Source organism: Panthera pardus, unplaced genomic scaffold (assembly GCF_024362965.1).
Source record: "Panthera pardus isolate Hobbes unplaced genomic scaffold, ASM2436296v1 HiC_scaffold_25, whole genome shotgun sequence".
NCBI classification, from domain to species: domain Eukaryota; kingdom Metazoa; phylum Chordata; class Mammalia; order Carnivora; family Felidae; genus Panthera; species Panthera pardus.
Genome location: NW_026526821.1, coordinates 52093594 through 52116836, shown reverse-complemented (window position 1 = coordinate 52116836; position 23243 = coordinate 52093594). Strand labels below are relative to the sequence as shown.

The 23243-nt window shown below is 39.8% G+C and overlaps 1 protein-coding gene across 1 annotated transcript in view; it reads left to right on the top strand.

The window, feature by feature from the left end:
* LOC109258064 (sulfotransferase 1C1-like) overlaps positions 1-23243 on the top strand; it is a 50487-nt gene that overhangs the window by 24857 nt on the left and 2387 nt on the right. The window contains exons 4-6 of the mRNA XM_019434614.2: positions 18371-18468; positions 21324-21450; positions 22392-22486. Coding sequence (XP_019290159.2) covers positions 18371-18468; positions 21324-21450; positions 22392-22486 — 320 coding nt within the window. The remainder of the gene's footprint in view (positions 1-18370; positions 18469-21323; positions 21451-22391; positions 22487-23243) is intronic.

The window sequence follows — 23243 nt, the reverse complement described above, 5'->3', positions numbered from 1 at the left end:
TCAAAGCTGCAGTCCCTCAGAAGCAAGGGGTCAGGAAACACAGCCACATCTGAGATAGAACTCAGGAGAGAGGTGCCACATGGCAACCTGATGGCGTGGTCACAGACAGTGTAAAAGCAGGCAGTAGATGGAAGCCAGAGACAAAGGATGGGTGCACAATTGCTGATTGGGGAGAACAGAGTTCTGATACTAGAGACTAGGTAGCTGGGTGGCATCATTTTCACCCCTCCCGTGCATGTGTGTACACATCTACAAGTGCCACAACAATCCACCCCAGTAAGCTAAGCAGCACCACCTACTGGAGAATGGAACCATTACACTAAGCCTAGCCCAATTGGGTCAATCTCGCTCTTCAGGAACACCACAACTCTCTCTGCCTGCTTAGTTTATGGACTATAAAGTGCTTCATAGTTTGACATCTAGGAGAAAATGATGTAATTTCAGTCGTATTTCAGTCGTTCACTGGTCCATCTATTCAATTTTCTTTTTTTTCCTTTTTCCTTTCTTTTCTTTTTCTTGTAAACAGAAAGAGAAAAAAATTATTTTTATTTTCCAGTTTTATTAAAAATATTTTTCTTTAACTTTTTTCTACTATATTTTTTTTACTTTTTTGTAAAATTTTTCAAATTCTATTCCATCATTTCATTTTATTATATTTCATTCTACTCATTTTTTCAAATTTTCAAATGTTTTTCTTTTTTTTCCCCCTCTCTTTTCTCTAATCTATCAAGCTTCTTTCAACAACCAGACCAAAACACACCTAGGGCCTAACATCATTTATTTGATTTGTGTGTCTGTGTGTGTGTGTGTGTGTGTGTGTGTGTGTGTTGTTTTTAATTTTTTAACTAAAAAAAATTTTTACCTTATTAATTCCTTTTCTTCCTTCAAAACGATGAAACGAGGGAATTCACCCCAAAAGAAAGAGCAGGAAGAAATGACAGCCAGGAACTTAATCAACACAGATACAAGCAAGATGTCTGAACCAGAATTTAGAATCACGATAATAAGAATACTAGCTGGGGTCAAAAATAGATTAGAATCCCTTTCTATGGAGATAAAAGAAGTAAAAGCTAGTCAAGATGAAATAAAATGCTATAACTGAGGTGCAATGTCGAATGGATGCCACGGTGGCAAGAATGGGTAAGGCAGAACAGTGAATCAGTGATATAGAGGACAAACATGGAGAATAATGAAGCAGAAAAAAAGAGGGAGACTAAGGCAAAAGGTCACGATTTAAGAATTAGAGAAATCAGTGACTCATTAAAAAGGAAAAACATCAGAATCATAGTCCCAGAAGATGAAGAGACAGAAAAAGGGGTAGAAGGTTATGTGAGCAAATCATAGCAAACAAAACTTTTCAAAAAAAAAGAAAAACTTTCCTAACCTGGGAAAGACACAGACATCAAAATCCAGGAAGCACAGAGGACTCCCATAAGATTCAAAAAGAATGAAATCCATTTGCAACTAAATGGATGGAACTAGAGGGTATAATGCTAAGAGAAATTAGTCAGTCAGAGAAAGATAAATATCATATGACTTCACTAATGTGAGGACTTTAAGATACAAAACAGATAAACATAAGGGAAGGGAAGCAAAAATAATATAAAAACGGGGAGGGGGACAAAACATAAGAGACTCTTAAATGTGGAGAACAAACAGAGGGTTACCAGATGGGAGGGGGATTGGGCTAAATGGGTAAAGGGCATTAAAGAATCTACTCCTGAGATCATTGATGCACTATATGCTAACTAACTTGGATGTAAATTTTTAAAAAGAAATTAAAAAAAAAGAAATTTTGTTAACAGAAAATCTAAAAATAAAATAAAATAAAATAAAATAAAATAAAATAAAATAAAATAAAATAAAATAAAATAAAACATGCAATTGGGTAACATCAGACAGCTTACTTCCTACTGGTGATTGGGAATTCAAGAGTGATCATTAATGTATAACACAGAGAAGGCAGGGTGAGGACTCCTAGCATCCAGTGATTAAGAACCATATTCCAGGGCACCTGGGTGGCTCAGTCGGTTGAGTGTCCGACTTCAGCTCAGGTCATGATCTCGTGGTCTGTGAGTTCGAGCCCCGCGTCGGGCTCTGTGCTGACAGCTCAGAGCCTGGAGCCTGTTTCAGATTCTGTGTCTCCCTCTCTCTCTGCCCCTCCCCCCACTCATGCCCTGTCTCTCTCTCTCTGTCAAAAATAAATAAACATTAAAAAAAAAAAAAGAACCATATTCCTCTGTGATTGTGCTCCTTTGGCATAGAGGATTATCTTCAAATATATTTCATCTATAACCAGTCAACCACAGAATCCAACAAAATTATATATAGCATCATTATCATTAACAAACAATTACACTTCACACCAAAGATACTAAGAAACAGCACACATACACAGATATCAAATGTAGGATTTAAGAAACAAAACAGATGAACATAGGGGAAGGGAAAAAAAGAAAGGGAAACAAACCATATGAGACTCAACCATAGAGAACAAACTGAGGGTTGATGGAGGTGAGGTGGGTGGGAGATGGGCTAAATGGGTGATGGATATTAAAGAGGGCACTTGCTGTGTTGAGCACTGGGTGTTATATGTAAGTGATGAATCACTAAATTCCACTCCCGAAACCATTATTACTCTATATGTTAACTAACTAGAATGTAAGTAAAAGTTTGAAAAAAAACCACAAAATTAAACTTACAAATTAAAAAAAAAAAAGGAAACAGCACACAGTCACAGACAGCACCCTTGAAGAGCTAGAAATCAGTTAAGAATAAAGGACATGTTTTTATAAAGTAAATAGTGGCAAATACTAGCTTTTGTAATAGATGACAACCCAATGATGAAAAGCCATAGACTTTGGAATCAAATAATCCAGCTTCAAATGTTTATCTGGGTGACATTGAGCAAATTATTAACTCTCAAGCCCAAATTATTTTTTTATTTTTAAAATAATACCTATTGAAAACCCATTATTGATTGGGTCAACTATTCTAGCACCATTAGTTGAAAAAAATATATCTTTTTTTCCCATTGAATAACCTTGGCCTCTTTTCCAAAATCAACTAACCATATATGTATAGGTATATTCTAGATTTTCTATTCTGTTCCTCTCCATTTTGTGTCTATCTCTATGCCAACACTACACCTTCTGCTTGCTGTAGCTTTATAAGCTTTGAAATTAGGTATTATAAATTCAGATTTCTTCTTTTTCAAAGTTGCTTTAGCTATTTTAGGATCTTTGTAAATTCTAGAATCAGGCTGTTAGTTTCTAGGAAAAAAATATCTTCCAATATTTGTTTGGGATTGTATTGAATCTATTGATCTGTTTGGGAAGAAGTATTACCCTAACAAAATCAGGATTTCTGATCTGGGAATGTGGTTCATCTCAATTATTTAGGCTTTGTTTAATTTCCCTTGCTGGTGTCTGGTACCTTCTATCACTTATGTCTGGCACATCTTCAATCAAATTTAACCCTAAAAATGTTTATTTAATGCTATTATAAATGGCATTTTTCTATTTTAATCTTTATTTGTTGCTGGTATACTGAAATATAATTGCTATTTGTATTGGACCTTGTATCCTGCATCCTAGCTTATTGACTCTAGTAACTTTTTTGTATATTCTATTGGGTTTTCTACATGAACCATCATGTGTTCTGTGAATAATGAATATTTTTCTTCTTCCTTTCCAGTCTGGATATCTGTTATTTTCTTGTCCTTGCTTTATTGCATTCCCTGGAACCTCCAGTGCAATGTCAAACAGAAATCATGAAAACAAACATCCTTGTCTTCTTCCTGATCTTAAGGGAAAAGCATCCAGGTCCTACCATCAAGTATGATGCTAGCTAAAGCTTTTTTGTAGATATTCTTTATCAGGGCAAAGAAGCTCCCTTCAATTCTTTATTTTCTCAGAGTCTTTAATCATAAATCACTGTTGAATTTTGTCAGTGTTCTTTGAGCTGGGGATTTAATCCATTCATTTTCAGCCATTCTCTGTTTATGACTATACATTTTTTCTCGATTGCTATTTTAAATATATTTGGTTTTGATATGTAGTGTTTTCTTTACATTTCATTTTACCACATTTTTCAGAATTCCTGTAATTTTACACCAGAGGCACTTAGTAGAAGTTTTTAATTTCCAGATGGAAGGGTGGTTTTTTTTGGGGGGGGGGGGGGCTTTGTATTTAATTACTAGTTTTATTGCACTTGTGATCAAAGAGTGTTGTTTGTAGTATTCCACCTTTTTGAAAATTATTCATTTGTACTATATTATCAATTTTTATAAATATTCTGTGTGCACTTGAGAAAATACATTCTCTATTATCCACATCTAATATATTCTGTATGTTGCTTAAATCTTATATATGCTTTTTCTTTTTGTCCACTTGACTTGTCATGTACTAAGAATTAAACATCCTATTATTAGTGTATTTCTATTTTTCCTTACATCTACTGTGGTTTCTGTTTTATATAAGTGGTTATTCTGTTATTTGGTACATAAATATTCGTGATTTTTCTATTGTATTATTATAATGGAGACTTTAGCATTATAAAGTTCTTTTTTTTTTTTAAGTTTATTTATTTATGCTGAGACAGAGAGAGAGCACATACAAGTACATGCACAAGGAAGGTCAGAGAGAATTCCAAGGAGGCTCTGCACTGTTAACACAGAGCTTGATGCAGGGCTCAATCCCATGAACCATGAGATCATGACCTAAGCCAAAATTAAGAGTCAGACCCTTAACTGACCAAGCCACCCAGGCACCTCCAGAGTTCCTTTCTTCTCTTATATAATGCTTTTGGGGTTGAATACTACTTTATTTGATAATATCATAATCCTTGCTTTTTTGTAGTTTCCATTTGCATTTTGTATATCTATCTACCCTTTTATTTTTACTCTTTCTTGTGTTTTAGGTGTGTCTTCTATGCTTCATATGATTGGGTTTTCTCTTATGAGCCAATTTGAACCTATTTTTATTCACTTAAGTAATCTCTGTATCCAACATGGGGCTCAAACTCACAACCCCAAGATCAAGAGTCATGTGCTCTTCCAACTGAGCCAGCCAAGCACCCCTTGAATCATCTATTTATAATAGATGATTTAATCCCACTCACATTTATTGATGTGACTGATATGTTTGTTCACAATTATGTCATATATCATATGTCATATGTCAAACTAACATGAGTTTACTCCTTAGTGAGTCACAGATAAAAACCACACCAGGTAGAGCTGTCACACAAAGGAAACTTTATTTGCAGCAAATAAGGAGATCATGGGGAATAATTTCCAAAGCCATGACTCTCACAACAAGGGTAAATGGGTTCATTTTATTTAGGGTTAGGATAAATATTCAGAAAGGGGAGTTTTGTCATGTATGTTAAGGGGGAGGCATAACGTCATGCATGCGCCTTAAGGAACCATGCCTATACATACATTGCATGTTATGTTACTGAGGCCTGTGCTCCTCCTTGGGTGGAGATTTTAATATTATAATGAAGTAAAGGTAACTGTTGGTCACTCCACAGGTCACTCCATGGTCCCTCTGCACAGATGTGAGTTGAGTGTCGAGCTCAAACTGGTCTGGGTGGTCTGGGCCAGTTGGAGCTCATCATCAGGGCAGTCATTATTGCTTGAGGGATAGTTTTGGTTTCCATCACAGGATGCCATGACCATTGGGTCTTTTGCCCGAGTTAAGAGATAAACTGAAAAGAAGAGCTTGACGGAAAATGTGAGACAAATGTTGGTGGTTACAAGCAGGTGAGTAAGATCAGGTCTTGGTGTCTAGCTAGTGACAATATTGTCATGTGCAATAAGAAATATTTAGTTTCTTTCCCTATTTGTTATATCCTTTTTGTTTTTCTTTTTTTTTTTAAAAAATGTGTGGGAGTTTTTTTTTTAAGTTTTTTATTTTAATTCCAATTATAGTAAACATACAGTGTTATATTAGTTCAGGTATACAATACAGTGATTCAACAATTCTATATGTTACTCTGTGCTCATCACAATAAGTGTATTTATAATCTCTTTCACCTATTTGACCCATCTCCTCATCTAGTTCCCCTCTGGTAACCATCCGTTTGTTCTCCATAGTTAAGAGTCTTTTCTTGATTTGTCTCTCTCTTTTTTTTTTTAATTTTTCTTCTGTTCATCTGTTTTGTTTCCTAAATTCCACATATGAGTGAAATTATATGGTATTTGTCTTTCTCTGGCTGACTTATTTCACTTAGCATAATACACTCTAGCTCCATCCATGTCATTACCTCATTGCAAATGGCAAGAATTCATTATTTTCTATGGCTCAGTAATATTGCATCTTCTTTATCCATTCATCTATTGATGGACATTTGGCTTCTTCCATATTTTGGCTATTGTAAATACTGATGTAATAAATATAGGGGTCCATATATCCTTTCGAATTAATGTTTTTATATTCTTTGGGTAAATGCCCAGTACTGTGATTACTATATTGTAGAGTAGCTCTGTTTTTAATTTTTTGAGGAAGCTCTATAGTGTTTTCCACAGTGATTGCACCAGTTTGTATTCCCACCAACAGTGCAAAAGGGTTCCTTTTTCTCCACATCCTCACCAACACTTGTTATTTCTTGTGTTTTTGATTTTAGCTATTCTGACAGGTGTGAAGTGATATCTCATATTTTTTAAAAATATATACATATATTTTTTAAGTTTATTTTTGAGAGAGAGAGAGAAAGAGACAGGGAGAGCATGAAAAGGGGGCAGAGAGAGATTGGGAGACACAGAATACAAAGCAGGCTCCAGGCTCTGAGCTATGAAGGTTTCAAGCCCATGAACTGCAAGATCATGACCTGAGCCAAAGTCCAACACTCAATCGACTGAACCGCTCAGGCACCCATTATTGTAGTTTTGATTTGCATTACCCTGATGATGAGTGATGTTGAACATCTTTTCATGTGTCTGTTGGCCATCTGTAAGTCTTCCTGGAGAAATGTCTATTCATGTCTTCTGCCCAGTTTAGTGGCAAAACTTCCCACTTTAGTGGCAAGTGCCCTTGGTTTTTGTGGCATTGAATTATATATGTTCTTTATATATTTTAGATACTAACCCTTTATCAGATATATAATTTGCAAATATCTTCTCCCATTAAGTAAGGTGTCTTTTTAGTTTTGCTAATTGTTTCCTTTTCTGAGCAGAAGATTTTTATTTTGATGTGGTTCCAATAGTTTATTTTTGCTTTTATTTCCTTTGTTTCAGGAGTAATGTCTAGAAAAATGTTGCTATGGCCAATGTCAGAGAAATTACTGCCTGTGCTCTCTTCTAGGATGTTTATGGTTTCAGGTCTCACATTTAGGTCTTTCACCCATTTTTTAACTTTTATTTATTTTTGAGAAAGAGAACACAAACAGGGGAGGAACAGAGAGAGAGGAGGACAGAGGATCTGAAGGAGCTGACAGCAGCGAGCCTGATGTGGAGCTCAAACTCACAAACTGCAAGATCATAACCTAAGCTGAAGTCAAATGCTCAACTGACTGAGTCACCCAAGTGCCTTTTTCATCCAGTTTGAAGTGTATTTGTGTATGGTGTAAGAAAGTGATCCAGCTTCATTCTTCTGCATGTAGCTGTCCAAATTTCCCAACACTACTTGTTGAAGAATGAGTCTTTTTCCCATTGGATATTCTTTCCTGCTTGTTGAAGATTAACTGATCACATAATTTTGGGTTTGTTTCTGGGCTTTCTATCCTGGTCTATTGCTCTATGTGTCTATGTTTGTGTCAGTACCATAGTGTTTTGATTGCTACAACTTTGTAGTATAACTTGAAGTCCAGAATTGTGATACCTCCAGCTTTGTTTTTCTTCTTCAAGATTGTTCTATTTGGGGTCTTTTGTGGTTTTATACAAATTTTAGGATTATTTGTTGGAATAAGTGCTGTTGGTATTTTGATAGGGATTGCATTAAATGTGTAGATTACTTTGGGTAGTATGAACATTTTAACAATATTTGTTCTTCCAATCCATGAGCATGGAATGTCTTTCCATTTTTTGTGTGTCATCTTCAATTTATGTCATCAATGTTTTATAGTTTTCAGAGTACAGATCTTTCACTTCCTTGGATAACTGTATTCCTAGGTATATTATTATTTTTGATGCAATTATAAATGGGGTCACTTTCTCAATTCCTCTTTCTGGTGCTTAGTTATTATTGTATACAAATGCAATAGATTTCTGTACATTAATTTTGTATCCTGTGACTCTGATGAATTTATTTATCAGTTCTAATAGTTTCTTGGTGGAGTTTTTAGGGTTTTTTTATATATAGTATCATGTCATCTGCAAATAGTTAAAGGTTTACTTCTTCCTTACCAATTTGGATGGCTTTGTGTGGGAGTTTTTCATTTTTTTTTCTTAAGGAAATTCTTAAGTTTTTTCTAGCAATTGGTTGCTTATGTATTATTATCACCTTTTATAAGTACTTAATCCTCTTTTTTCTTACTTAAGCTTTTACTACCTGATCTGCCAGTTTCAAAGGAATTTTTTATTCCCCCTGTTACTTATACAACCACCAGTAATCCTACTCTAAATTTTAAGTTGCATTCTTTCTACTTTATTAGAGCCTATAAGGTTTACATATTGTTCTTCCACCTATCCCTTCATCCCTTTTAAGTTTTAGTTCTAGTATTAAATAATGTGAAATTCTCACTATCAATCCTTGTACTAATGTTTTCCTTTTGGTTAAATCAAACTTACCCTAGTGAATTGTTCAGGAAAATACATATATATTGTATTCTGTGTGTGTTCTTGAATGTTTTAAACTGTTTTCTATAGTGTTGATACTTGAAGCACAGCTTGCCTGGATATATCTTTCATTCACACTTTCTTTCCTTAAGTTTCTTGAAAATGTTCTACTGTTTACTTGCTTTGTATGCTGTTTTTGATAGTCTGATGCCAGTTTAATTCTCTTGACTTTATGAATCATTTCATCTTTTACCTGGAGTAAGAATTGTTTTCTTTATCTTAAAATATAATAATTTTAGTTTGGTATGTTTCAGAGTTGATCAATAATAATCAACTTTTTATGATATGCATGGTTAAGAAAGTGTTGCAGAGAAGTGTTATATTTTGGCTAGCGTGGTTAAGAATACATTGTTTGGGGGGCGCCTGGGTGGCTCAGTCGGTTAGGCATCTGACTTCAGCCCAGGTCATGATCTCGCAGTTTGTGAGTTCGAGCCCCGCGTCGGGCTCTGTGCTGACCGCTTGGAGCCTGGAGCCTGCTTCAGATTCTGTGTCTCCCTCTCTCTCTGCCCCTCCCCCGCTCATGCTCACACTCTCTCTGTCAAAAATAAATAAACTTAAAAAAAATTTGTTTAAAAAAAAAAAAAGAATACATTGTTTGGCTTGCCACAAAGGTAAAATGATGTCTACCACCACCAGGCAGTCAACAGAGGTTTTGCAATTGTTTTGATGGAGGCAAGTTTCTCCAGAGAAGCAGATAGCTCTTTCAGAAAAGTAGAATCTATGAGGTCTTCAGGTTCCATCAAGTGGAGGCATTTTTACAAATGGAGGCCTCTGTGCTGACAGTTACCACAGTCATTTCCTTCCTGGGGCAGAGGTGATCTCAGGGTGGGAATCCCAAGGTCAAGTAAGGTTGAAGTACATTGTCTCTCATCTTTCCCTTGGGTTGTGGCATTGCTGTCTGTAAGGCAGTCACAACTCTAATGGCAGCAAGAGCTCTTGGGCTGGGGCAGTGTTATCTGAGGCATTGCTGTGCTTGGGGATGGTGAGGCCAGGAGAGGGTGGTTTCCCAGATGAAGATCCATGAAGGGTAGAAGTGGCTGCTGGTGTTAAATACCAAGTACATGTCCTAGAGGCCTGGCTCGGGGTGGGACTACAAGTGTGGACTCTAGTACTAGATGGGCAGACCTCATTGGGCTCCATTAGATCATCAGGGTGCACTTTGCAAAGGAGCATGCAATATCCATGACTGAACTTTGTGGGGACCACATCCATAATGCATATAGATTCTGGATATATTGATAGGCTCACAGTAGGGATATTTTGTGGATGGCAGATGTACAATCCAGAGATAACCTCATGAAAACTATGATAGGGTGGTTAGAGCACAAACCTGCCAGCCAAGATGGGTCTGATTTGGTTATGACAGTAGGGCCATTTGGCCTGGGGTAAATATAATTTGAGGCATGGTGTAAGGATGGAATGACTCTTTTAAGCATCACTTCCATTGGCACCATTTAATATAGAAGAGATGAACTCTGGGTCAGAATTTGTGCCTGCTGAATTGACCCCTGCTACATAGAGCCTGCAACACTTGGTGCTCAGCCATCATTCAGTACAGTTGTATACCTGGCTAATTTTGTTCCAGCTCATCTCCTGAGATAGAGTTAGGCTGGAGGGATCTACCAACAACCCTATTATCCAAGGTAGCCACAGTAAAAGAGAGCATTTGCATTTGAATAGCTTGTGGGGTGTCCTTCAGGGAAAGCAATCTGGATAGCAACAAAAGGAGGAGCATGTTTGCTTAGGAGCAAGAGGTCATTTACCTCTTCATCTAAGGTGGGGTAGAGACCTGGCCTGCATCCACTGAGACCCACCATTGGATTCTATGGTTCTTTTGGGGCTTCATTTCTTAATGTGACTGGCATCCACTGGGCAGAATACCTTTTTCTTCTCTCTGAGATCCACAATCCCACTAGTTGACCCTGAAGCCATAATTTCAATCTCCCACAAAACTTTCTATGAATTTGCTTTAATTAACCTGCCTTAAAACCAGAATATTGAGCAAGGCCAGTGTTCTTAGCTTTGTGGCTAATACTGGACCATCATCCATGCCAAAGAAATTGGTATAATCATGATCTCTAAGCAATTTGGTAGGGTTTGTTCCATTGAGCTCTCTATTAGAAGAGGGTCATATTGTACAATCCACCCCTGATGAGGTTGCCAGCATATGGATGACAGTGAGACAATGGAAAGATCACAATGGTGAGGGAAGCATTCATCCAGTGAACAGAAGTGAATGACATCCTCCTTGATGTCAGAGGAGTCAGGGTTCCCTGTCAGTACCAGAAAGGGGTTTTTGGAGAAGATGTATTTGGTGTGGGGGTAGGAAGAGCTGAGAGCCAGGAATCAAGCAGTATTAGAGCCACGGGGAAAATTTCTGTCCACTTGGGGCCTCCCTTCTGTTTAAAATCTGAGAAGCATGTCTCTGAAGGCCATTGTTCCTCTCCATACGTCCACCTGCTTGGGGTCAGTGAGCTAGGCAGAAATTCCACAAGATTCCATGTTCCAGAGCCCATTATTGAACTGCTTGGGAGGTGGAAGGCTATCTTGATCTGAATCTGTAATGTCTGGTGGGTGTAAGGGGACAAGCACATATCTGGTTAAGGAGGATATTGAGCAATAGGAAGCAGTGTTTCTGGAGAGAACAGCCTGTAGGCATCCTGAGAAGGTATTGATGATGGTGTTCACATACCCACTAGCTCCAGCAGAGGGCAGCAGCAGTCTGATACAACAAATTTGCCATCACAAGTTGTCACACTGACCTGATAATCTTCCAGAGTTTTGTTTGGGGACAAAGGAGCAATCAATTATCTACCACCAGTTTGGATAGAGCAAGGGTGAAAAGGATTCCACGCCTGTTTCCCCAATCAGTGAGTGTTGTTGCTCCCCTGTGGCCTGAAATAGGGGTCTGCTCTTCTGGTGGGCATGGCATCTCTGGAGGAATAGTTATATGGTGGTTATGTCTGGAATGTTATTGGAATGTTGGAACAAGGAGTCTGCAATGTTATTAGAATGTGCTTCTGCTGTTTGTTGGCATTTGTACGCAGACATGAGTGACTATAATTGGCATATGTGAATTGGCTGTCCCTCTCCAAATGGAGACACCCAGAGACATTGAATTATCCTTTTGCCATTATCCAGACCAGACTGAGAGCCCACTGGCTAAGAGCTCAGGAGTCAGTAAAAATATATGCCCTTGGGAGTCTCACTTTGTGGTCTGTTGTGGAACCAAGCACACTGCCACCAACCCTGCCATCTGGGCCAAGCCAGGAGTGGCCTTCTTGACTAGGGATGACCACTGCAGCCTGCTGGTGGGCAGCATTGTGTATGATGGCAGCACTGCTGTATGTGAAGAACACTCACTCCCTTTCCATGCCAGACAACTGGTCCCAGGGAGCTTCTCAAAATGCTATAGGGGCCAACATTGGGGTTGCCACCAGTTGCCTTCATTAATAGTAGGCAAGAGGCTGAGCTTTGAGGAGCCACACCCTCCTGTAATCTGGAAAGACCCTTGACATCAGATTGAGCTTTTTTAAAGGTACCATTTTCACTTTAACAATGAGGTCTCAGGACCATGCTGAACCTTTGCTGGGTTGAATTGCTAACCCAATGAAGGATGGGGACTTTTTGCAAATCAGGGTGGGCTATGAATGCCTTTTTTCCCAAAAGGGCCCAGTGGGCTTCCAAAATTTCATGCTCAAGTGGCATGTGCTAAGCTGCTGTCTGGGGCAGATCTTTGATCCAGGTCCCATGGACAGTCAGATAAAGCCATGCCTAGTCCCAAGACTCCACAAGGCCTAATCAAATATCTCCACTGATTCAACTCAAAAGCCTGAGCCCAGAGAGACTAAGGACAGGACCTGCTGTATGGCTTGCTGGGCCAGATGCAAGACAGTTTGGTGAGGTTCTCCCAAATGGAAAGAAGCTGGATTGCATCTAACAACACAAATAGGTTTTAGTAAAATGGTAAATGTAGAATGTGTTGCCCCCAAAAAATGAAGACACCTGATATGTGTTTTGCCTGCTATAATGTAACAGGAGGCTTAATTATTTATAGTGAGAGAAACTTCACAGTCCACAGCTGCCACATTATGTCTAGAAACTTGAAAGAAGTGGCTGGTCCTTGGATCTTATACAAGGTAATGGCCCATCCTCTCTGCTATAAATACATTACTAAGTGTAAGTCTCCTGGATGGCATCCTCAAAAGGTTCCAAAGGGACAATGTCACTTATATAATATCAAAGGCTACAGTGGGTTAATTGGAGTGAATTTAAATCTTGTCTGCATTGGTTATATGCAAAAGCAGGGTGCTTAAATGTTTAAATAACCCATGGGCACCCAAGTAAAGGTTCAAAATGCCCTTGAAATGGAAAGCAAATTGAAGTTGTGAGTCTTCCATTATCAAGATCAAGTGAAACACGTTGGCTAGATCTAGGACATCAAAGTAAGGACCGCATGCTTTTTGGATGTCATCTACCATGTCTATAATACTGGGAATGGGAAACTTAATGACAGAAACCTGTGCATTTAAGTTTTGATAGTCAATTGTGGTTTTTTAAGTATTTCTTTTTTTTAAGTTTATTAATTTTGAGAGAGAAGGGGAGAGGTGAACGGGGGTCGGGGGGACAGAGATAGAGGGAGAAAGAGATTCCCAAGCGGGCTCCACACAGCACAGAGCCCAACGTGGGGATCAGTCTTACAAACTATGAGATAATGACATGAGCTGAAACCAAGAGTCAGACACTTAACTGATTGAGCCACCAGGCACCCCCCCCCCCTCCAATAATAGTCAATAGTTAATCTCCATTAACTGGTAGCCAGTTTTCACACTGACCAGGCCAGGCTATTAAAGTGTGAGATGGGGGGCCTACTGACCCCAATTCAAGTATATCTCTAATGACAGACCTTAAGTCCTGTGTACTCAGTCAATAATGTGGTGTATTTAGTTTTTTTCCTGGAGGAGGAAATTGGGCAGGTTATTGTCTGGCACCTTTTATGAGAAATCCAGGAATTTGGGTTTATTCTACTAGGCATGTCATGAAGTAAGTGCATGCAAACCTATAATAGGGAAAAAGAGAGCCAGGGAGGCCACCACCACTGGCAACTGGTTTGGAAAGCCATAGCCAGCTTTCCTTGTACTCCCTTTGTGGTTTTATTGGCTCTGACATGTAGGCTGTAGGAGATTATTTGAGAAATTTAGAAGGATTACCTGGGATTTCTATGACTTGGGCTATGGTGTTTGACAAAGAAAAGAATGTCAGGTTACTGCCTTAGTCCCTGTGGACTACTGAGTCATGAATAGGCAATTATCCCCAGGAGGTGACAAGTTCCATGAGCCATTCAGTTCTAGGGTAATGCTCTGGGGGTTTGTCAGGCCCACAGGTCAGTGAGGTTCTTTGGGGCAGAGGGAGCTTTGAGACCCCCTAAAGTCATCTGGGCCATTGAGATTGGGGTCTTTTTCAAAATGAACATGAGTTTCTGAGAGGAGCTTGCACCATAACTGTCCAGATATGAGATCTGGACCCCCAGCTGGCAGAGTGTCTCTCTCATGAAGGAAGAACTGTCAAGTCTATTCCCAGCATGGCCTCCAGAATATTATGGGAGGTCCTCTTAAAATGAAGTTTGGTCCTGTCATTTGGTGGAGGCTCCCTGCAAGAAGAATTCTTTGGATTCATAATCAATTGGGACTTCCTCAGACTGGAGATGAAATCCAGGTCATCTGGATAGGTTGCTATATTCATAGGAGTGATATACCCACAGGACCATATCAATCATACAGGAAAGGAGTTGGGCCTCATTGACTATCTTCCACTGGCTTTGAATCTTTGCAGTAATAACTATGATAAAAGGGTAAACTTCACAACAAACCTTGAAAATCCAAGTAAGCAGAGAGTTGGATTTGCCCTCTATATCTTTGGGGCTTGTGTCTTTGGGTTTGGATTCTCCCTTGTTATTAGAAATCCCAGTTAGGACATGGAGACAATCTGTGGCTGCAGTTTTTGCTTTAATTCTGGTTGAATTAGTCCTGGGGTAGTCTCTTATGGGTTGGGGGTTGGGTCATCTGTGTCTGTCCAGAATTTGGACTTTTAAGAAGTTATCCATTTGGGGCTTCTTGTAAATACTGACTAGTTGACTCATGTCTGTGAGTTGAGTAATAATAGCTCAGAGTCCGTATTAAACACTCTCAACAGCCAGTCAGCCCCTTTTCCTTCCTCCTGCTCTACAGTCCTTTCAGATATTTTTAATCTTGAGATGTGTAAAGCTTCAAATTTCAGTTTCTAATTCTCTATTACCCACCACTGATTTGACTTTCTGAATCCTCACTGGAAAAATCTGTGGTAGACGTCCCCAGTGGCCAATACCTGCTGCTTCCCTCTCCAGGGTGTCCCAATTGACTTCACTGGGTTTAGTGTCAGTCTCCATCAGACCAGCAGTGGCAGACTCATTAGGGCTGGCCCCAGGTCCCTAGAGTATAGAACCAGTCCCTTGGTCTGTTGGTACACCACAACACTGAGCAGCGCCCACAGCACCTCTATGAGTGTTTTCCATTTAGTACAGAGCTTGCTAATTTCCTCAGACAGTTTTAGTTGATGCAGGCACCAGGTGCTCAAGTCATTTGTACTTGGCTATTAGATTTTGTGCCCCTATACACCAGGAGTGGGACCCCTGATACCGCATAGGGTCAAGGGACAAACTGCCACAGCAACAAGGTATGCAGTGACAGAGGGACTGTGGGACCCAGCCACTCTTGCCTTTTTGAGGGGCCATTACCTCCCCAGTGAGGACATCCCTATCATCCAAGTTATAACTTAGAGTCCTAGTACATCCCATAAGCACCGCCAATCAGAGACAGGGAGTGTCCCTCTCCTCTTAGGGGCACTGCACATTTATCTGGCCCTATGTGTGAGCCGGGTGTGCAACTCACATATTCTCTTCTGTTAACTAAGGGCAACAGGATATTGCTAAAATCTTAGCCAGTTGCCCCTAACAGTCAGCATCTGGGTCTGTACTACAAGCTGAGAAACATGCTCAAAGTCTAACAGCCACTGAGGGTAACCCTTGGGCATTAATAAGTGGGAAATACACCCATGGCCCCTCAAACCAGCTCTGATTAGCAATACTCTCAAGGTTTGGGAGAATTATCATTGCTTTTTTTGTAACTTGCACTTGTGGGATGGAAACTTGGGGCAGCTCTCTGAAAAGGCAGTATGCAGTAGGGCAAAGCAGTGCAACCAAACTCCAGTAGGCAGTGGATTCCTCCCCCATGGAATTATGCACATGATAAAGCCCATCAGTAAGCCATTGAAACTAAAATGCATTTCTTATTATCAAAAGCAAGCTGATTTAGTCCATCCTACTTGTGAACCTAATTGTGACTTTGTTAAATTAACATTTGGTGGTCTGGTGAGCCTCAGTTCAAGGAAAGACCATAAGGAATCAAAATAGCACTGTCCACTACTCCTTGGTCCTGGAGGAAGTGCAGGGCATGCCTTGAGTGACCAAATGAGAGGTCAAGGCAGGATGCTGGTAGAGAGATGGGACCTGGGGCACATGCCCTTATTAAGGTCCATAAGTGGAAAGCTTTGGGGATTCTGGGCTAAGTCCAGAACAGTCAATCCAAACCAAAAGGAGCAGGGTTTTGGTAGGCTCTACAGGGGTCTTATCTAAAGGGGTGCTCCCAGGGAAGGCCTTGGGAGGTAACAGACACTGTTGATCTCAGGGCCATTGGGTAGTCTCTGCAGACTGTTATGCAGCTGGGGCGTGAACTGGCATGCTCAAGGCCCCTGTAGGCTGCTTGGCCACCCAGAATGGATTACGAGACATTATGGAATAGTTTAGCTAAAATCTCAACAAATTCAAGTCTTCTTTTCAAGAAAGTTTGTTCATATTATAAGTTTAAATATTAGTTCTATTCCACCATTTTCATTTTCTTTTCAGGAACTGCAGTTTATACCAACGTTAGAGCTGCCAGGCTTGTCTTCCAAATCAGACACTTTCTCTCTGACCCTTTTTACTTTTTTATTTACCTCATCGTCCATCTCTTGGTTACCTTCTTGCTTTTCTTCAACATCCTTTTTTAAATTTCCTTTCAAACCTATCCTTCATTGTCAACCTTATGATTTAATCTTCCCTTCTTATGTTATTGTGCTTTTTCTTTTCTCAGTTCCATAAAATCTTTTCTCATTTATCCCCTTTTCTTTTTTATATATTTTATTTTATTTTATTTTATTTTATTTTATTTATTTTTATAAATAAATTTTGCCTATTTCATTTCCTAATTTTTATATTTCTGAGTTGTTTGTTCCTTTTCCCAAACGTTTGTTTTGGATATTTAATCAAGATTGGAGTATTGTATCACAATTTTGTTTAGGATTGTAGTTGGTTTTGAGGGGAGAATTTTCAACAGGTTAAAGGCTTTGATTTGCCTTTTCTGGTTTTCATAGCAGTTTTGTATTCATGAGATCTGCTTTTTTATGTTTGTATTCATTTTATTGTCATAATTTCTAGTTTGAAAGCACCCTCTTCTGTCCATTCTGCCCTCTACTGTGCAGTTTTGTTCATGGACAACATTGGTGGTTGGTGGGGAGGAAGAATTGGCATGCTGTTTCTTTCATTTCTGCAGGATCTTTATTTTTCTTTCTTTTACTTCCTTATTTCCCATCACTGCCAGGTCTCCAGGGGGTGCCTCCTCCTTCTGATTCTCCACTAGAAGCTGTGCTTCTCCAACCAAGTCTGCCTCTCTGCCTCAGTGACAAGCCCCCTCCCTGAGACTGGTACTCTGTGTGGCCAAATCCCAGCCTGTATTTGGTATTTTAACACTCAGGATTGGACATTCTGTTTCCAAGGAGGATTTGGTTGTGATTTATCTAATTGTTCCTTGCCTCTCTGGTGCTTTTCACAAAGTCTTTTGAGCCCCACCTCCCCCCGCTCCATTGGCTTTCCACACCAAAGACTAACTGATTTCCAGCCCTGGCTGTCATAGTTACTAACTTGGAGAAATTACTGAAATTACTTGACTACTGTAAGGCTCAATTTTTCATCTGAAAATACATCCTAGCACAGAGACCAGTGTGGTGTTTAGATAGTGGCTGTTGCAGTTCTTGGCCTGGAAAGTAAAGGTTGGAAGAAAGATCAAAGGAACTGCTTGTGTTGTAGAGCTGGCCAGTAATTCACCTACATCAAGAGGGACACCAGCTCTTCTCCAGCTGCTTTAATCTACTCTCCATTGCAGTAATAGAAAACTCCAAAGGACAAAATATCCAAGTGCTTGTTGGGGTCATAGTTATCACCATCCTCAGACCTCCCAAAGCATCTTCATCTTCCCACACAAGTACAACCAATCCATCAAATAAGAAGAGTAATGTTGCCTCCCTTGGTGGTTTCCAGTATCTCATCAGTGATTTCCTCTACCTGAATGGATGGTAGAGGTGTCACCAGGAGGGAAGCATTTAGACATGTAAAACCATAATTTTAGGCAAAGACAACTATTTGGTAAATCTCATTCTAGATATTTAACAAAACAATAATATTGAATTCAGGGGGCTGATGATGAAAAATGTTCAAGGAAATGGTGTGGCCTTCTTTCCCAGGTCTAGATCTGGCCGAAAAAATGCCTTCTCCTAGAACTATGAAGACTCACCTTCCTGTTCAGTTGCTGCCACCTTCCTTCTGGAAAGAAAATTCAAAGGTAGGAAAATCCAACTCTTCAAGCCCAGTTTTGTTCATATGGACAAACACTATCTCTATCTAAGTGGAAACAATCAAAGATGTTGAAAGATAAATAACCAATGAAGGTATACAGCAGATGGTGTCCTTACCTCCACATTCCCACATACTCCACCCTGAATCCAACTTTCTTTCAAAATATTATTTCTGGGTATATACTAGGAAGTTTTCATACAAAATCATTCTGATTAGCTGCCAGTGAAGCCACATCCAAAGACAACAAGTTGTGAAACAAAGCACATATTTCCTGAAGAAGGCTTTTATCTTAGTTTGAATCATCTAAGAAGCAAAAGCCAAGGCATAAAAGTGATTTATTTAGGGAAAACTTGTGAAGGGAAAGGTAGAGCAATACAAAGAAGGATGAACAACCATAAGATCATGATACTACATTGACAACCCTTACAGAATATCTTGTGGAGCAAGCTCCCAGGAACTATTATAACACTATGTCCTCCGTTTTCAAAATTTTTCATTTATTTTGACCTTCCAAATTCAGGATCAATGTGTAATGTACAGCAAAATGCTAGTGTTGCTTTTTGATATATGCTTCATCAGTGAGTCTTAAAGTCAATGAAATATGGAATATAAGCAAAATACGGACTTATAAATTTGCAGTGAAAAGTGTAACCATCCAGCAGAATCAAAATGTTTGTATCAACTAGACCAGAACATCATCTCCTTGCAGGCAAGCTACTTTAGAAACCCAGACTGAACCCTTACCAAGAAAACCATAAGGGTCAAGTCTGTTTAGTCAAGACAATTTCCCCTATGTGTGGTGCTCAGATACACAGGGCAAGTGATTGCTTTTGACTCTTTTTTTTTTTTTCTGGGCTTCCATGAGTCACCAGCTCTTCATCTTGCCCATCTCCCATCTCCAAACAAGGTACAATACAATTGAATAAGATTCCACATTCCAATATGCTATCCCATTCATTACCTGCTTCTCTGAGATTACACCCAGGTCATTTTGATTTGTGAAAACTTCCTGCTTTGTTCCCACAGGTAGATAACTCATGTGACTCTTGATGCTCAACAAGCAATATTATTTCCAAATGGTATTATAGATTCAATGTGAGAAGACACAATAGCATTTTGTTAGTCATCATACTAGCACCTTCTTTTTATAAAAATCAGGCCTTCTAAAAATGTAAAAATCTCAATGATGGCACCTCCTTTTATTTGTTTAGAATTGTGGATTACTTGAGCAGGAAGTGACATTAGAGAGTTTAGGCCAAGATTTTCATTTTATGATGCAGTGGTAAGCTAAATAGCCATCCCCTAAAGATATCCATGTCCTAATCAACAGAACCTGTGAATGCTACCTTATATGGTAAAATGAGATTTGCAGATTTGATTAAGTTGGGGATCTTGAGATTCGAAGATTATCCTAGATTAATAGGTGGGCCCTAAATATCATCAAAAGGATTCTTAGAAGAGGGAGACAAGAAGATCAAAGTAAAAAGTAGGAGATGTGAAAAGTGAAGCCAGGGATTGGGTCAAGAGCCAAGGAATGCAAGTGGCCTTTGAGGGCTAGCAACAGCAAGTGAAGGGATTCTCCCTTACTGCCACCAAAGGGACCAGCCCTGCCCACAGCTTGACCTGAGCCCAGTGAAATCTAGCCTCTAGAACCATAAGAGAATAAATCTCTTATTGTTTAAGCCAGTACATTTGTTACAGCAGCCATGAGGGATTCACACAGATAAGTCAGCAGGCTCTCAGAAAATGTCCTGGACATTAGGTCATATCCAGTCATCAGACTCCTGCCACAAGCACACTGGATATGTTCCCCATCCAGCACAGACTGCCCCTTCACAATTACTCAAGTTTACAAAAAGGCAGTAACCAACACCAGCATTAAGAAATGTATTTACATTATAAGATAGTGCAGCTGTGTCACACTTTTTGGTTCCCTACATGCTTTCACAAATATCAGAGAAAAATCAAGCAGTAGGAAAAGAGGCAGAGAAACATGTTGGGTCTGTTCTCCTCTAAGACAGCAGTGGGGGAAAGGCAGCTGGGAAAGCAAGAGCCTGGGGAGATTGGCTGAGAGAGAAATACCACTGGGTGAATGGTTGTGTTGGACACAGAAATTCTGTTCAGTAAGTGAGACATGGGAAAATGCTTGTGACACCATTAATGTGCTCCTCCTCTCTGGCTCTGCTGAGAATGCACACAGCAGCACAGGTGGGCATTAGAGCCTGGACAGTGAGTGGGAGAAAGGGAACCACAGGACACAAAGCAGAGGTGAGATCTCCCTGGCCAAACCACACCCCTGCTTTTCCAATGAAAAGAATCATCACAAGCAGCTCCAAAGGGAGACTTAGCACTGCCGTCAAAGGTCCTGCAATCTTATCACAAATGAAAAGTAGGAGTGATAACATTAATCTATAAAGCTGCAGTTCATGCGCAGATGAGACCAAATGGCTGACTGCATTAGCTACCCCCATACAATAACCTAGAGTCCTCACTTAGTGCAAGCCAAGGAGGACCGACCTTACACACTGGAAAAAAACACAGGGGCCTCTTTAGCCTCCAGGAATATCATAGTTAGGGTGACCATAGTATTTATCAGGCAAACCAGGGTACCTTTAAGAAAAGGAGGGATGCTCCTAATCATTATCTGAAACCACAGATATATGTTGGAACTCTGGACAAACCGAAAAATGTGGTCATCCCGATCACAGAAAAGGCACACACGTTCAGATACTCAAATGGGATAGTCTAAGATTCTTCTAATACTAAGGTCCTCTGCATCAAGCAATAATATTTCTGTGTTTTGTTTTCTCTCTGTCTCAATCACTTGCTGGCTGATTTCAGATTATCTATGTGGCTAGAAATGCAAAAGACACCGTGGTGTCCTACTACCATTTCTCAAGAATGGCTGCATTACTACCTACCCCTGGTACATGGGAGGAGTTTGTTGAGGCATTCAAAGCTGGTAAAGGTAAGTGAAAGGAAATTGTGGGTGCATGTGTCCTTATTCATTCATGTTTCCTTGTTCACTACTGACTTCAGAAAGGATGGGTTTTCAGTGAATGATTGTAGTCATCAAGGTCATAGGAGGGTGTGATGGCACATTCAAACTGGATCATTTGGGGAGAATTTAACCAAGAGACTATTTAGAAAGCTACGGGCAGAGTTTAAAGAAACAAACAGGTGATAATACAGTGCTCTTGGGTGAGTACGAGCAGGGAGCCATTGCCCCCTGGAAAAAGGACAGGGCCCCTTAACAGGAGCTGAAGCCTTCATTAAGGGAAACAGACCACAACAGTGAGCCAACAGGAAGAGCATCAGGGAAATAAACATACCTTCTCTACTCTCCTTTACCTCCAAAAGCCTCTGAGTACCTTTTCCTGGCAAAGCCCAGGTGGAAGTCTGAGCACAAAGGAGGCATCGACGCAGTCCCTAGAGGTCAACCTCACAGGGTGGAGGAGGGTGCAGAGTGGATTTGGCAGGGCCAACAGAAGACACCCAGTGCACCTCTCTTCCTCTCATTCACCATTACAGAGAGTAAAGGTGCCCAAATATCTGGTAATTATAGATTTTTCAGAATGAAAATCAGCCTACTAGGATACAATGTTTATTGTGTAACACTAATCTAGGCATCATGTAGTGATGCAAAAGAAAGAAAGATTATGACTCCTGGCAACTACACAGTATCTAATGTGCTATTAAGTTCCAGAGAAGAAATATAAAACCAAGGAATCCAGAATACTTCTTATCATCTCCTTAAATATTAAAAAAAAACTGTCTTCTGCAAATAAGAATTCTGTCCAGGGTCTTTGTCTTCTTTGCCTTTTTCCCTTTTATTTGAGACATCCATGCTCATTTTATAAGTTTCAAGTTGATATTGATGCCCCCCCACTTCTCTCTTGTTCCCTCCAGTGCTATGGGGCTCCTGGTATGACCATGTGAAGGGATGGTGGGATGCAAAAGACCAACACCGTATTCTCTACATCTTCTATGAGGACATGAAGGAGGTGAGGGGCAGTGCAGTCTACCATATTCTCCAGGGCAGCAAACCACAGTCGTGATCCTGTTTGTGGGCTTGCCCACAGGAGAGCCTTCAGTGCAAGTCCTTTCTCTCCATGACACTCTTCTTGACTCAGTTTTACCCTTGAAAGTTCTAACTACTTTTCTGCTCTTCTCGATTTTCTTTGCTTCAGTTCACAGTTTCTGGAAGATCCTTCCTCCTCAGGAAATATCACATGTCTTTATAGTTGAATTAATTCTGACACTCATGAACCATGTCTTCACCTACAAAGTGGGTATCATCTCATTTTGTATCTCATGAAATTATTATAAGGATTTATAAGATCACATATGCAAAGTGCCTAGTTGTGTTCAGTGAACATGCAGGGAGAGTTTCCTTCTCCCTCTTCCACACCCCAGGCCCACATCACAAACTGAAGTTTAATCATTGGCAGGACTGGCTTCACATATTGGGACAGAGGACGGATTTTTCCATTTCAAATCATTGTGTATGAGAGGCATGACAAAATCACTCTCAGGACCCCAGGGTTAGTGTCCTAGAATTAAACTACTTCTTGTGCCAATGGTGAGAAATCTAATCAAAAGCTATAGCTCCTTTTCTGCAACTCTTTGATCAAAGAACCAGTGCACAAGAACTCACATTTCTGTATCAAATTGAGATTCCTTTGTATTCATCCCCTTACTGACCTTCTATTAAATTCACAGACTTTTTGTCATCTTTTATAGCTCAAATACTAAATTTGG